The 16893-nt window shown below is 35.0% G+C and overlaps 1 protein-coding gene across 2 annotated transcripts; it reads right to left on the reverse strand.

The window, feature by feature from the left end:
- Positions 1-520: 520 nt before the first annotated feature.
- LOC112009077 (calcium-transporting ATPase 4, plasma membrane-type) lies at positions 521-13627 on the reverse strand. Of its 2 annotated transcripts, XM_065769765.1 has the most exons (8): positions 13542-13627; positions 13252-13456; positions 4661-4724; positions 2632-4571; positions 2352-2510; positions 1791-1962; positions 1403-1701; positions 521-974 (listed from the first exon to the last, which is right to left on the reverse strand). In XM_065769765.1, exons 2-8 carry the CDS (start codon positions 13423-13425, stop codon positions 666-668), a joined length of 3117 nt encoding a protein of 1038 aa, XP_065625837.1. In that variant the 5' UTR covers positions 13426-13456; positions 13542-13627; the 3' UTR covers positions 521-665. The 2 variants fall into 2 exon arrangements, with proteins under 2 accessions (XP_065625837.1, XP_065625844.1); XM_065769772.1 differs by having other exon boundaries at positions 13252-13600.
- Between the last annotated feature and the right edge of the window lie 3266 nt (positions 13628-16893).

The following is a 16893-nucleotide window of genomic DNA, read 5'->3' on the forward strand; positions in this document are numbered from 1 at the left end:
TTGAATCAATTTGTGGTAACTTCTGCCGCAGCAAATTTTATAAATGAGTTGAAGAAATCACTAAAATATAACAAGCCACGGGCTGTAGTGCTATACATTAAATTGTAAGAAACGATTGCCAATAAAAAGTCATTCCATTATTCATTTTTCAATCAAAAACTAATCAATTGAATATAAATGAATACTGCCAAAAAGTATAAGCAAGTTGGAAAGAAACCCTGTAGTTTTCCACTAGACAAACTCGATGAATTGAATATACAATCTGAGTGACGAAATAGTAAGAAATAAGAGGAGATTATTGAAGAATCTTTAACAGCTGGTTTATGTAAAGATGCAAGTAATTCAAGAGGCTATCAATGGGAAAGTACGTACAGGTAGCTAAGTCAAATAGGGCACAGCGCCACAGCCAACACCACCAACGTTTATGAGTGATGTTGGTGATGCTGCACATTTTATCAAAAACTAATGTCATCAATTACAAAAAAAAAAAAAAAAAAAACTAAAGTCACCAATTACAAAAAAAAAAAAAATTTAAGCCTTCATCTAAGAGATTGTTAAAATTCACCAATCACATTCATTGCTACATCAATTTGTAAAACACTTTGTCGTAATTTTAGCATTTCCCTTTTAGGATTAAATGCTTTACAAACGTCCATCTTAGTCTTTCATGCCAGCTCTGGACCTGTAGGGAGGGGTTCATAACCATCATGATGTTCAACAATGAGCTTGCTCTCTCGAACAGGAATACACTTTAGGACAACAGCGATAATTAAACTTGCAGCTCCAATTAAGATGCTGGCTAACCACAATTCCCAGCTAAGTGGCACGGTGTCTGCAAAAGTGCCTAAAAATTCGACTATTATGAATTGGAATGCTACTGTGGAGATAATGACAATCAAAAAAATCCAACTGTCAAAGATGCCGCGGAAAACATTTATCTTCACCATGTCGCGGCTGTTTATTTCATTGAATACCTAAAATATAGGATAGAAAAGAAAGAAAAGCAACATAAGTCATTGTTTAATCGGTACTAAAAATGGAAAAGTGAATGTTTTATGGTTTTGGCTATAATAAGATGGAATGTTTTATTGTAATGCATCCTTGGCTTGTTGGCATTGAATCTGATAGCACATGTGAAGGCAACAGAGAGATCACATAACAAAATGCAACAACTCTAGGAATTAGCAATTCTATGATGGGTTTCTTAAGCTGAATGAGTTATCAGCATCCGAAAACTTTGAAGACAAGCTAAAGGCAAACTAAAACTAGCTACAACAGAATTTTGAAAACAAAATGTGTTCACCAATATAAAACACAAAAATGGGATAACATGTGCTGTAGATAGTGCAAATGTGCAATGCATGAGCTGCAATGAAAATAGAGGTAAAGGCTGCTTCCATACTTGGCAAAACACAAAGGAGTTGAATATGAATGTTTTGAGAATGGAATCAGCATCTGAGCCTGTGAGCTTTAGAAGCTGCTTCCCTTTAAGTTGAAAAATCAAAAGGACAAGAATTTGAAAGATGCTCTGTCCGACAATATTCCTCCACATGATCCTGGTGATGAATTTTACATCCCTCCCAACTGGGGGTCTTTTCATCAACCCCTCATGTGGGGGTTCTGTAGCCAGCGCCAAGGCGCCAAGAGTGTCCATGATTAAGTTTACCCAAAGCATTTGTACGGTTGTGAGAGGAGTGGAGCCTGAAATTTATTTCAAAAGATTTATTAGCCATATGCATTGAATAAAAGTAAAAGTTGAATGTCTAAAAGCTTAGCACCATAGGACTCACCTGAAACGCATGCACAGATGAAGTTGAGCATGAGAGCAACAACATTAACCGTTAACTGGAATTGTACAAACTTTTGAATGTTAATATAAACTGAACGACCCCATCTTGCGACATTCACTATAGTGGAAAAGTTATCATCCATTACGATAACATCTGCATTTTCTTTTGCTACCTGCAAGAATGCAATATTAGCAGAAGATGCTTAGCTAACAATAATAGATAGAAACTGATATGGTAATATAGAGCATGTATATTTGCTCATATGATTTGTAGTAAGTGTTGAAAATGAAAAATCCTCCTTATAGACTTTGACAGATTCCTCAGCCAATAAATGTTCCATCCTTCGATGTTACTTGTCTATTCAATCAATAATCTTAGACTCAATCACATCTTTTGAAAGTAAGATAACAAAACACTTGTTAGAACAATTTAACATTCAAGGCCACCTATCAGCGATCACAGAACATTTTCATTGGAACAAACAACCAAACTAAGGTAACTGATCTAAGTAACATATACGAAACAAATGTTGCATATGATAAAATCAGGTCTCTAACGAACCTCTGTTCCTGCTATACCCATAGCAAGTCCAATGTCAGCCTCATGCAATGCAGGAGCATCATTGGTCCCATCACCTGTCACTGCCACAACTTCTTTAGTCACATTCCTCAAATGGGTTACTAGGGTGTGCTTATCCAAAGGCAGTGATCGAGCCATTACCTACACAAATAATATAAGCAATTATAGAAACTGAGGCATTGCCTACACTCATAATTTAAGCAATCATAGAAATTTCTGCCACTTGAGAGTTCAAGAAAAGTTCATTAATCAACTATAAAACCTGCAGTTTGGGGATTATCTCCTCCATCTCCTGTGGGCTCTTATTGCGGAAATCTGACCCTTCTATTGCTATACCATTTTCTGTCAGGATACCACATTCCTTAGCAATGGCTTTAGCAGTATTAATATTATCACCAGTGACCATCCTCACGGTAATCCCAGCAGCTAAACAAGTCTTAACCGCTTCCCTTACCCCAGGACGCACAGGATCCTTAATTCCAATAACAGATATTAATGTATAACCATCTTCAGGTATGCTATCTGCACTGGAAATGCCTTTTATATCCTTGAAGGCCAAACAAAGAGTTCGTAGAGCTTCACAAGCGAAATTATTTATGACATCTGTGATGTCCTTTCTCTGTTCTTCAGATAGCGGGATGGCTTCCCCATCAGCATTAACAATCTTGTCACACATTTTTAAAATTATTTCTGATGCACCTTTGCAGAACGCTTGAAATCCACCACTTCCAGGAAGAGCCACAAGCACAGACATCCTCTTTTTATTTGAATTGAAAGGCTCAACTTTCACTATGTTATCCTCTTCACGATAAGCATTAAAATCACCTCCAAGAAGCATGCCTAACTCCATTAGTGCAGTCTCGGTTGGAGTACCTATGATGTTTTTCTTTAAGTCTTTCCCTCTAACAACCTCTGAGCTAGTATTCTGAAATATCGACTGCAGAAGGAGGTTAAGAACTTTTTCTGAGAGTGAAATATTCAGTACATCCTCACTTCCTCTACTATTTATCTCAGTAGTTTTTTGGCATATCCAAATTTTATTCACCACCATATGATTTGTTGTCAATGTTCCTGTTTTATCCGTGCAAATACAACTCACAGAACCCATTGTCTCACATGCAGAGAGATGCCTTACAAGTGCCTTATCACTCATTAGTTTTTTCATAGCAAAGGCAAGACTTAGTGTCACTGCCAGTGGTAGTCCCTCTGGCACTGCAACAACTAGTATAGTCACAGCAATAGCAAAGTAATTTAAAAGCTTCAGTGCATCACTACCAGACCACACTGTGATCCTATTTTGAAGTGCCTTAACCACTAAAAACCTTCCAGTCAGAACTAAAAATGTTAGCACAGCAAAAGCCAAACCTATCTTCCCAATAATGGTTGCAACTCCATTAAGCTTCACCTGCAGTGGTGTCTCATCATCTCCCCCTTCACTTAGAGTAACCATCAATCTTCCCCATTCTGTTCTCATGCCAACTGATGCCACTAGCATTTTACCAGACCCATCTTGCACTTTGGTACCTGCCAGAAGAAAAGGCGTTTCTTGGGTTACATTCACTGCCTCACTCTCACCTGACAAACTAGATTCATCCACTGATAAGCTGTGGCCCGAAATGAAAACACCATCTGCAGGAACTTGATCGCCAATAGATAAATGAACAACATCACCAGCCACCAAATCATAGATTGAAACCTTCTGTCTACATCCGTCTCTGGTGACTTGAATAATTATGTTTTTCTTTTCCTTATCCAAGTCCCTAAATTGTAAAGACTGCCTGTAGTCACTTATTGCAGTGACAAGCACTACTAAGAATATACAAAGTAATATTCCTACCCCATCATACATACCCTTTGGCCAACCTTCAGTCGGAATTCCAACACCTATAGAAATCACGGCACAAACCATGAGAATAACTAGAGTTAAGTCATGTAGTGCATCCCAGACAAACATCCAGAGACTCTTGGAAGGTTTTTCAACATATCTGTTTAAACCATATATATTTTGCCTGAGAGGTATGTCACTTGAAACAACACCATCCTTTAAAGACACAGAGAGCTCTCTTGCTAATCCTTCAAGTCCTCCATGACTTACCAAACCTTTGCTATCATGGGTTCGAACAATGGATGCTAGTTCATCAGGTTCAATGCCAAAACCAGCATCCTTGACCTCATTGGAGAGCTTGTAATGAGTTTTATTATCTGCATGAGGCAAAAATATATATATAGTTGAGAAATGATATAGAATTTTGGATGAATTAGATGTTACAATACTACAGTTCATTTAATACCATCTATAGTGCCAACGAACTGCAGTGCTGCCTTGTTCACATATACAGCTACTCGTATCTTTTCCTGGCCAAAAGTAGTATAAGAGAGTAATGAGAGCATGACAAGTCTCTAGCGAAGGAATGTAATTTATGCAGCATTTGGTATTGTACATAAAATTTATGCTACAAGATGCATGCGGTTGAGAATATGTATTGGAAACTGTCATAGCAACTCTATTTGTAATTAACATGGTTCCACAGCCTTATCCTGATTACCAAAATTATGCTCTAGCTTTTGCTAATATCAACATAAGCATGCTGAGATTAGCAAAGTCCACGTGCATGTATATAAACAAGGCATAGTATGTTTGGTACTTGGATTGCTGATTTGACATGGTTTTCGTCCATTTAAAGTATTTATAGACTTATTCTAGGTTTTCAAAAACAATGGAGCACAACTATGGGAGAGTTTTACCATTTTAAATTTGGTTTTATTTCTCCTGCTGGAAATATCAAAACGTAAGGCTAGTCTTAGTTATGTTTTGCGAAAAATACTTCTAGACTATGGTCCTCTGCACTAATCCTATAAGCTTGCCCAGTACCTAGTCATTAATTTACTTGTTCTTATTTTCTGGTACTTAATAAAAGGTTATAAGACCCGCTGCTTCTTTTCTCAAATTTCTTGTAAAAAAAAAAAGTCATAGCTAGTGCACAAGACTCCCACTTTTTTGGGGTCTAGGAGAGGTCATGGTAAGTAGCCTTACCCCAAATTTATTAGATAGGCTGATTCTTGGGCTCAAACCCACAACCTATCGCTTTTGATGAAAGACACTTGTCATTGAATCAAAGCTCAAGTATTAGAAGTAAAATAGAAGTGACACAGAACAACTAGAACAAAACTAAACAACGGTAAAATAAAGGGATATGACCTAGGAGTCAGCACTTAGGCCTTACTTGGAGTCAGCACCAGACAAAAGAAAGACCAAACAACCATTTTTTTCATTCATCAAAATATCAACTCTGCTCAAGGAGTACAATAGGTTGCTTATAAAAGATTGCTAAACCCTAGTTCTAATTGGCTAGGAAACTCTAATTGCCTTATTACAAAAATAACCTTACTTCCAAATTAAAATACTAATAGCCCAATAAACTAATAGGACCTAAAACATAAAAATACAATTAACTTGCAAACATAAATAATACTAAATAATAATCTTCTTGTGTCTCTCGCATCATTCTCCTCTGGTTGGAGAAAACTCGACCTCAAGTTCTAAAGCGTTGAACGATTAGGATGCTAACAAGTAACACTTGCTTCAAGTCTAGAATCACCCTAGGGAGCATAGAGAAAAGAAAAACCTTGAATTCCACCTTGTCAAACTCTTCTAGAATAACAAAATCAATGTGTGGAATTAACATAATCTTATCTTGAACCATTGGAAACACTATGTTATCCACTTTCTTCACTTTAGCAAATTGTTTGTCTTCATGCACCATGGAAGGTTGATCAAAAGCAGATTCATTAGCTTCCAATATCACATCATGTGCACCCTCTAACATAATACTCTTTTTAGAAAACATCTCTTCACCCTGTTGCTCTTCAATAGATTCATTTCCTTGCACGCATGTTAAAGCAACACTTGTCAAGGTATGTACGTCTGTGTCAACATTAGGCTTTGTTGTTGCTTGAGGATTCTCCATGACCAAGATATTATCATCAATGTTGTCTTCTATGGGGGCAGCAATAAGGTCATTGTGGTCAATTATCCTTGGGTTCCCAATTGAATCAGTTTGAGTCTTCATTTGCTTCATCTGTGCAATCCTATCTTGAACATCATTTATAAGCTTTGCAGATAATTCCTTGGTAGATAATTCCTTGATAGATTGTTCAAAAGTGCGCTAAGGACATGAAATAGGATGAGGATTCATCGTATTTTCTTCAACTTGAAAAGTACCACACTAAGATTGGGGTAGATACTTAGCTTGAAAGTATGGTGACAAATACTCATCACAAAACTTTTCTTTCATATCTTCCTACACATTAATGGCAAGTTCATAATTTAGATAGTGGAAATATTCAAGATTCTTCCAAAACATTTCTGCTCCACCTCTTAACTTTAACTTTGCATACCTAACCTTTTTGTTATCTGCAAAATTTGCTTGCTCAAAGAATTGCTCCATCCCATTCATTAAGTTGACAAAATCCCATGGATTAGTTTTACAACCATCAAAATAAGGTGCTTCGGATATTACCATAATTCTCTAAAACAGTGCTTCAACAAATAGTTGGAAGTTGGAATAATAACCTAGGTTGCTGTGATGTTCTCTGGACAGATCGTTGGAATAGGCTTCTAAGACTATTCTCTCAAATAGTTACTAGGACTGGGCTAGTTGACAGGTTTGGATTTCGTGGGCTGGCTCTTTTTAAAAAGAAAAAGAAAAAAGAAAATAGGTGTTGTAAAATATGGGCTTTGGGCTTGTTAACAAATGGGTTGGGCAAGGGTTTGTTTCCAAAATGGGTTGGTTAGAATGTTTTTTTGGCTAAAGAAAGTGGATAACGCAGAGGGGGCTGTACTGGGTTACCTTTGAGATCAGGTTGATTGGGTACTTGCGACGGAATGGCAGTGAGCAAGTGAAGGTCATGGCAGCGCAAGGCAGGGATGGAAGGTGCTCATGGTGGGCCGTTGCAACTGGGGCTGGCAAGTGTGTATAGTGGTAGTCACGGTGGCAAGCAGGAACTAATGGAGGTGGATCAACGTCACGAGGAAGGGCAAAATTTGATGATCCAAGTCGGCAGCAACAGGACTTCTTCTCTATCTTTGTGGTTGCAAAAGATTGGTGATTTGAGTGTGGAATTAGGATCTGGCAGTGGGGTTGGGGTCCTGGAGTGGCTGGGTTGTTTATGTTAATGGTGGCGATATAGCTTGACGAATGAGGGATTGGTGATTCACGATGGGTCTGGGAATTTGGTAGATTTTGTGTTTGGTTTGAAATTTGGGTTACTGCAGTGTGGTGTGGTGCTGTTCTGATGGGTGGAAAATAATGACAACAAAGGATTTTTTTTTTTAAAAATTTTTTATTAAGTACTTTTATGGTTCGTGGCTACGGTGTTGCTTCAAATAAATCAATGTTTTCCTTGATACTAAAATTGACGCAGGATAATCAAAACAAAACTAAACAACGGGAAAATAAAGAGATATGACCTAGGAGTCAGCACCTAGACCTTGCTTAGAGTCAGCACCAAGCGGGGAAACTACTAGGAGTCGGCATCTAGGGTAGACCTGGAATCAGCACCTAAGGTAGACCAAAGAAAGACCAAACAGCCATTTTTTTCATTCATCAATGTAACGACCCAAGGAAAAGCGCTAGCCACATCTGCGCTATATCTCGAAAGGACTAGTCACAATTGAGGCTCCTTGTAGTTATTAATAAAACCCAGATCTACCCTATAAATACCTGATGTGAGACTCATCACACACCCACACACATCATACGATCAATCAAATTGGGGTATCACAATCTCCCCCACTTAAATCCCTAACATCCTTGTTAGGGCCCACTTTGTGGGGTAGTGTCTCAAAGCCCACATGGGGTTACCGGGCCGGCTCTGATACCATATGTAACGACTCAAGGAAAAGCGCTAGTCACATCTGCGCTATACCTCAAAAAGACTAGTCACAATTGAGGCTCCTTGTAGTTATTAATAAAGCCTAAATCTACCCTGTAAATACCCGATGTGGGACTCATCACACACCCACACACATCATACGATCAATCAAATTGAGGTATCACAATCCCCCCCCACTTAAATCCCTAACATCCTCGTTAGGGCCCACTTTGTGGGGTAGTGTCTCAAAACCCACATGGGGTTACCCAGCCGGCTCTGATACCATATGTAACGACCCAAGGAAAAACATTAGCCACATCTGCGCTATACCTCAAAAGAACTAGTCACAATTGAGACTCTTTGTAGTTATTAATAAAGCCCAAATCTACCCTGTAAATACCCGATGTGGGACTCATCACACACCCACACACATCATACGATCAATCAAATTAGGGTATCACAATAAATACTCGATGTGAAACTCATCACACAATCAATCAATTAAATTGAGGCATTACAATCTCCCTCACTTAAATCCCTAACGTCCTCGTTAGGGCCCACTTTTTCGAGCCCACACAGGGTTACCGGACCGGCTCTGATACCATATGTAACGACCCAAGGAAAAACGCTAGCCACATTTGCGCTATACCTCAAAAGGACTAGTCACAATTGAGGTTTCTTGTAATTGTTAATAAAGCTTAATTCAACCCAGTAAATACCCGATGTGGGACTCATCACACAATCAATCAATTAAATTGGGGCATCACAATCAAAATATTAACTCTCCTCAAGGAATACAATAGGTTGCTTATAAAGGATTGCTAAACCCTAGATCTAATTGGTTAGGAAACCCTAATTGCCTTATTACAAAAATAACCTTGCTTCTAAATTAAAATACTAATAGCCCAATAAACTAATAGGATCTAAAACATAAAAATACAATTGACTTGCAAACATAAATAATAATCTTCTTGCATCTCCTGCATCAAGAAGTCCCTCAATCTATAGGCTTAGCTAGAGCACAACAGGAACCAAAAATGAAACAACAAAAAAGTTCAAGCATTCAATGTTATATTAGTGCTTTGTTTAGTTAGGTTCCTGTATTCAATGTTGTCACGTACACATGTTGGTTTGTTAGGTTTGAGTAGAGTCAAGCGCTATTCCAACACACATTTTGGCAGCTAGCTTTCCACAGATGAATACATGACAGCTGCTATGCGGCAGCAGCAGCACTCACAGTAACTTATAACGTTTCCACAAACCCGAAAAATACTTCATAGAAAGTTTTGGGACTACTAACAATAATGATATTGATCACCAACACTACAGTTATGCATTATATATTTGTCTGCCTTGTGATATAAACCAATTTTCCCAAATAGCTAATAACCCTGTGCTGATTGAGAATGACCCAAGTCAATCTCCATAAAGCAATTCATAATTGTCAAAGAAATTTAAGAAAATGGGATGGCGGTCAGAAGAGGAAAGAATTATCAGCCACATGCATAGACGAAGTCGTGGGTAACGGGTCTAAAACTAGGTAAGATCTCTGCAAATTAAGACAAAACAACACATCGCATGTGGTATTGACCGACTTTATCACTATTGGATCCACTTTACATTTTTATATATTTCAATTACCAAACTGTTAAAAACTTTGAATATACACTAAAAGTATCAAGTTTCATTTGACATTCAACATTGCCTGCCCAATGAGCAGCCCTGACCAATTGATGCATGTGAATGCGATGACTTCACTAGGAAAGTTCCATGAATTTGTTTATTATCATATAAAGAATCAAGAGATAATGTTTTCAAAGTAAAACGTGACAACATGAAGACCAAGACATTTAGATCTGTAAACTCCTTTTTATAGATCTAAGGCATCAATCTATTATTCTAATGTACAGTTGTGTAATTCAATTTCAGATTGAGCAATATCACAAATACCATAAAATGATGGTCAAGTACCTGTTTTTTTGGATCACGGTATTGGTTTTTCAATTGGGATTTTTGTGACATGTTATATACTTGACTCTAAGCCAACTATATACAGTAAAGTATAACCAGGACATTCCACTCTGTATTTCCAAATTAACAAAGTGTAGAAAAATGCAAAAGCTTGGTTATCAATTCCAAGTATGTAGGATCTATTCCATCTTGGTTATCATTCTATCCCGAAAGAGATTAAAAAAATAGTGTCCCTTTCTTGTAGATTATAGTTATACTTGCTTAATTAAGCTAGCAATTTCCAATTGCCAGTCAACTTTAGGAAATTGGTAAACAAATTTGCTGAAGTTGAATGAATTCCATCACCATCAGATTGCTTAAAAGTAAAGGACAAATAATAAATTTGAAAATAGAATTTCTTTTACTTGTAAGATGAATATCTACAGAAGCAATGAGTTACATTCCTTTGAGAACAAGCAACTACTTTTTTATCATACCGTGTACCAATTTAAGAGGGAAGTCATTTTTGGCAAGCAAAAGCTTTTTTTTTTTTTTTAAAGATAAGTCATCCTCGTATTTAAACAAATAAAAGTAAAAAGTTGACATTCACATAAACAATGTCCACTTGTCTACTTAAAACTTTGCACCAAATGAGACACTTTGAACGATTTGGAGCAGCCAATGAGCCAAATGATGAGAAAACAAAAACGAAGTGTCCTACTTCAAAAAACAGGAATGAAAACGCGTGATCTTGGTCAAGGGATACGAGCAGTGACGTATGAAAGTTCTCTAAGAACTTTTAAGCACATGAATACACCATTAATGGCCGGCACCTATAAAATCCTAAGACAAAGACATGGTGGCAATGTTCTTACATAACCCATTCGTTTGACCCAACCGCCAGAGCATCCTGAATAGGAAACGTGTACAAAAATCGTACAATCACACTTACTTTTTGAGAAATTATGCATTCGCACATGATGTGGGGAAAGCTTGCTATATGTGCTGAAATCGTGACATAAGTCGCAATTTCGAACTTGAAAACATAACTTAAGTCACGATATTAGTGTGTTTACACAATTGTACGGATGCATACAAGTGTGTAATAGACATTGCCTATTATGATGATGTATTACGCATTTTTTCTCATTTGAAATGTGAATTTTAAACGCAATAGAACCTCTTCATGTGAAAAGATGACTTAATAAATAATATACCGGGTGCAGTAAATATTTTCCTATTACTAGGTAATGGGAATTGTACTCTATCATTGTTCCTTGTGAGTATATTGTATGACTTATCTCAGATTTCTTTTGACTTTTATCTATTCCAATCAATGAGGCATTAAGTATCGTGCAGTTTTGTCAAAAACGTCTTTGATCAAACAATGAACAAGATCTCTTCACACTCCAACGAATAGTATTGAGCACATCACCATCCAAGAAACTAAGCTGAAATTGCACAAAATCCTTATTTTTCTGTGTTGATTTGATGGCATTGATAACCTAAATATCTATGGCCGTAAAATGAAATACAAATCAGACAATCATTAACATGAAAACTGTACGATCAACTTCTTCAAATGCAAACAGAAATCCACCAAAAACTCTGTTTTGATCTGGGAAAATGGTGGTGCAAAAGTAACACTCTTCGCATCTCAAAATCTTTTCATCATTAATCAAAATCCGGTGCTCAAAAGTTTATAACCCTCCACCCATGTCACTACTGTACCATTGCACCCATATTCACCTCTGTCAAAAGACTCAAAACTAAGAACCAAAAACTAGACAAATCATAAAAATCCTTAATTAACCTCATATTTCCTCTTATTCTCATTCTTTTTCTTAACAGGCTGGCTCAACAACTTTAGGGGTCTTAGACGAAAATTTTAAGTAGGGTCTTTTTATATTTAAATATTAATCAAATAATATATATATATATATATTAAAAATTTTATTTAAAATATATTTTTTTTACTTTTTGAGATGAAAAATTACTTATTAAATTATTAATTAGTATAATAATTTATAATAATAGATAAATTGAGAAACTGTGTTTAGAAGAAGAAAATAATAATAAAAGAAGAGAAACCGTGTTGTCTTGTTGTAACTGTGGACTGCACCGCACAGTTGCGCACTGTACAGCCTGTGCTGCTGTGCGCCTGTGCAGTCCAGCCTCTACTCCTATTCCTATCATCCTATGGCTAAGGTTTTTTTTTTTTTTTTTAGAGAAACCATCTTATGGCTAAGTTTTAAAGCAAAAAACGTGTCCCATCAAACGTTTATGGAAAAAGATTAAAAATCAAGATGATGATGAAGATGAAGAAAAGAAAGGTAAGAATATAGATGGAGAGGTAGAGAGATAGAGAGATGAGAAATTTTTCTTTTGTTTTTGAAATCTATAATCTCTATTTTAGCATATTTCAAGATAATTAAATTGTATTATTAATGAATTTGTGTGGTGTTAATTTTGACTTTAGCATATTTCAAGAATGAGTTAATAAATTTGTTTTCTAAAATTTAATTTTGTTAGCTGAAGTTTGATTATTTTATTTTTTTTTCTCTTTTTAATATTATGCATTTTAGGATACAATTGGGCTTTTTTAATGCATTTTATTGACCAATAAAAGTTCTTAAATTTTTTTTATTAAAATACATAAATAAATATATTATATATATAAAAAAAATACAAGCTAGAGCCTTCTTTTATTTGAGGGTCTTAATCAATTACATTAATTACATCACCTATTGAGCCGGCCTAACTCAACAACCAAAAGAAAGGAACAGAGAAACAAACAAAAAGCCACACCGTTCATGAGGCCGCTCAATATATTTTATTGAACATTTATTATAAAACTTTCACATTTGTCAACTTTATACCGGTAAAACATGAACACAATCTTATATTTAAACACTTTTGCATATATCTCAAACAAAACCATTCATTTTCGTTATCAAGGGAATGAAATCTACAGTTTATGATATGAACATGGTTTCTGATAAAGCTGGAACATAATGATCGATTGTGAATATATATATATATATAAAAGCAATGGAACCTGTAGTTTTTTTCGTTTTCTTTCCGCTTCTGCACGTTTGGCGAGATCAGCCACCATGCGAAACCTGCGGCGAGGGTTCTTGACCATGGAAACGGCGGATCTCCATCTCCTAAGGGCCTCATCGGAAGAGTTCTTCGATTCAACGTCAAAGTTTTCTCTCAGATACTTCTCCATATGTATAATATTTTTCAACGCTTCAATCAACCTGACAGTGACAACAAAAGGGTTATACAGAAGAAAATGTTATGGAGCAGACGTAGGGTTAGGACTAAGAAGGAAAGGTTCTCAACCATGGCGTAAACTGCGGAGATGGAAGAGAGAGTCATGGTGATGCAACAAACTGAGAGATACATATTAACACAAATATATATACATTTTCAAGGATACTATTAGGGTTGACAAATGTCCGGGTTGGATCGGGTCATAAATGGGTTGGGTTGTACTTACCCATTTATCTATTTATAACCCGTTTATATATAAATTAATTATGTATTACCAACCCAACCTATTTAATTAGTAACTCACTCATTTAACCCAATATGACCCAAATACTTTTAAAACTACTTAAATACCATCTTGATTTCTAAAATTACCAAGATACCCTTAAATACCTAAAATAACGCAAATACCCCTATACTTCCAAAATTACCAATATACCCTTAGACATCCAAAATTATCCCAAAATCTTTAAAATGGGCAAAATATTTCCAAAATTTCTAAAATGAACAAAATATCCATGAAACCTCTAAAATAACCAAAATACCCCCAATATGTCTAAAATTACCAAATATGCTCAAAAACCACTAAAATGACCAAAATCTCTAAAATAAGCAAAATATCCATGAAACCTCAAAAATGACCAAAATACTATCGATATCTCTAAAATCACCAAATATGTTTAAAAACCACTAAAATGACCAAAATACCCCCCAAAACCTAAAAAATTACCAAAATACCCCAAATTCCAAAAAAAAATGACCAAAATACTCCCAAAAATTACCAAAATATCTCTAAAACCTAAAAATGACCAAAATACCCCCCCAAACCCGAAAAATGACCAAAATACCCCCGAAACCCAATAAAATGACCAAAATACCCCCGAAACCTAAAAATTACCAAAATACTCTCAAAACTCACAAAATGACCGAAATACCCTCAAAACCTAAAAAATTACCAAAATACCCCAAAACCTAAAAATTACCAAAATACCCTCAAAACTCACAAAATGACCGAAATACCCTCAAAACCTAAAAAATTACCAAAATACCCCAAAACCTAAAAATTACCAAAATACTTCTGGAACCTAGAAATTTACAGAAATAACCAAAAAATCTAAAAATTATTGAAATACCCCTAAAACCCAAAATATGAAAAAAAAAAAAAAAATGCCCTCATAACCTAGAAAATGACAAAAATACCCTTAGAATCTAAAAAATGATCAAAATAACCCCAAAACCTAAAAAAAATACCGAAATTCCCTCGAAACATAGGATTCCGGAGTATTCTGGTCATTTTTAGGTTTTGGGGATATTTTGGTCATTTTTTAGGTTTCGGGAGTATTTTGGTCATTTTTTGGGTTTTTGGAGTATTTTGGTCATTTTTTAGAAATTTAAATTTTATGTTGTTTATTTAAATTTTAGATGATTTTTAGTGGGTATTAGTAGGTTTATCCATTAAGACCCATATAATTAAATAACCTAATGAGTCTTTACCCATTTAACCCAAATATTCAAATGGGTTGGGTTAAGACTTATCCAAATTAGGTGAGTAATTGGTGGATTTATAGATATGGATAAAAATTGTCACCCCTAAATACTATGGTTTGCCCACTGATTCTATCTATATATATCAGGGCCAATCTTGGTACTTTTAAGTTTTAAATTTAGTCCTTTCTAAAAAATAAATAATAATAAAAAAAAGAAAAAAAAATTTAAATTCATTTTCTCTTATATAGAAAAAAAAAATTTTTTTGCTCTTGATATTTTCAAAAATAAATAAAATGAAGAAAGAACCGAAGAAGGATTCTATTTCTATGTCCCTATTTGTTCGGATGTGATATCCACTATGGATTGAGATTAAGGGAAATTACATTTAACAATTGCACTAGATCTCTATCCATCCACTATCTGCTATTCTATTTTATTTGGTCAATTTTTTTCATGCATATCCACAAGACAAACCGGTTATTCAAATGTATAATTATTATTATTATTATTCTTTTTTTTGTTAGGAAAATGTGTAATTTTCTTTTTTGATAGAGTGTAATGTTATTGATACAAAAGATATAAAAACTTTAATCATAAAGCTATGTTGTAATTGGTGAAATATTATTTTTATATCTTTCACTACTAATACAAACTTTTATTATACACCAATTATAATATGTTGTCTCAAAAATTATGAAAAATAATTTTTTAACAGAAACTTTATGAAAAGGATTGTGATAGATCCTCGAAAATTAGTAGGCTGAAAATCTCAAGCACTGATGATCTTAAGGCTGAGTCCTGAAAGAACAAATACAAAATCAGAGGAGGCCGGCCAAAAATCCTCTGATGATGAAGTCAGTGGGTTTATAATTCCAAGAAAAGGAAAGTGTTTTCAAAATTTACTTGTTTGTGGAAAAAAGGATCTCTCCCTCACCTCTCCGTAAGGAAATGCTTATATATTGCACATAGGGAGGTTATTTTGTTTAATAACCGCTCCTATTGTTGAGGAATTTAGAAGATTTGGAGGTAACTTTCATAACTGCCAAGGAAGTTATTTCATATGTACGGTGTTTCGTAACGGTAAGTTTGGAAGACTTGGCTTCAGTATGCTCATGGTCCAACAGACTCGTCCATAATTTATTATGGATGGACAAAGTTATTAGGGATGAGCACGCTTTACGCATCCCATCTCTTCATTTATTTCTGATGGACGAGTCATATGGACAAGATAAGACTTGTGTATTTTAATTACACCATCAGATTGTAAATGAATAAACTTATGAAATTATGAGTGTATAAAATATATATGAAAAAAATTTCCTTAAAATCTTTACTTTATAAAGACATCATACTTGAGCTCTTCTACTAAAAAAAAAAAATCTCACAATTTTTTTTTTTAGTTTTTCATAATAAATTGCGGTGTTAGCCTACGATATGTCAAAATAAAATTAAATAAAAAAATTATACTCATACCCATTGTAACTCACTATAACTCATAATAAGGGTATTTTGAAATGTTGAGAGATTTTGTTTCACTTTTAGACTTTGTCAACATGCATACATGATGAGGATTAAATCTTCATTAGCAAGATCCCTTGGTGGAATGTATATTGTATATATTAAATGCCCTTAAATTCCCCCATTTACAAACATATCATATATATATATATATATAATGTTGTTTGAATTATAATGAACCTTGTACTTAACTAATATGTTTTGGTGTTTTCAATAGATATATCTAGGATTCAAATTCTCCTTTTTAGTTGTAACTATTAAAATATATATTATATATAATATGTGGTTTGAATCTCCACCACCTCTTGGGAGCTCAAGAGATGTTATTAGGTCATGGCCATTGATATTATTCGGGTTGGGAAAGGACAATTGACCACCATATTAGTGACAATAAGGAATTCACTAATACTATCAAAAT

Source organism: Quercus suber, unplaced genomic scaffold, assembly GCF_002906115.3.
Source record: "Quercus suber isolate HL8 unplaced genomic scaffold, Cork oak 2.0 scaffold_28, whole genome shotgun sequence".
NCBI lineage: Eukaryota > Viridiplantae > Streptophyta > Magnoliopsida > Fagales > Fagaceae > Quercus > Quercus suber.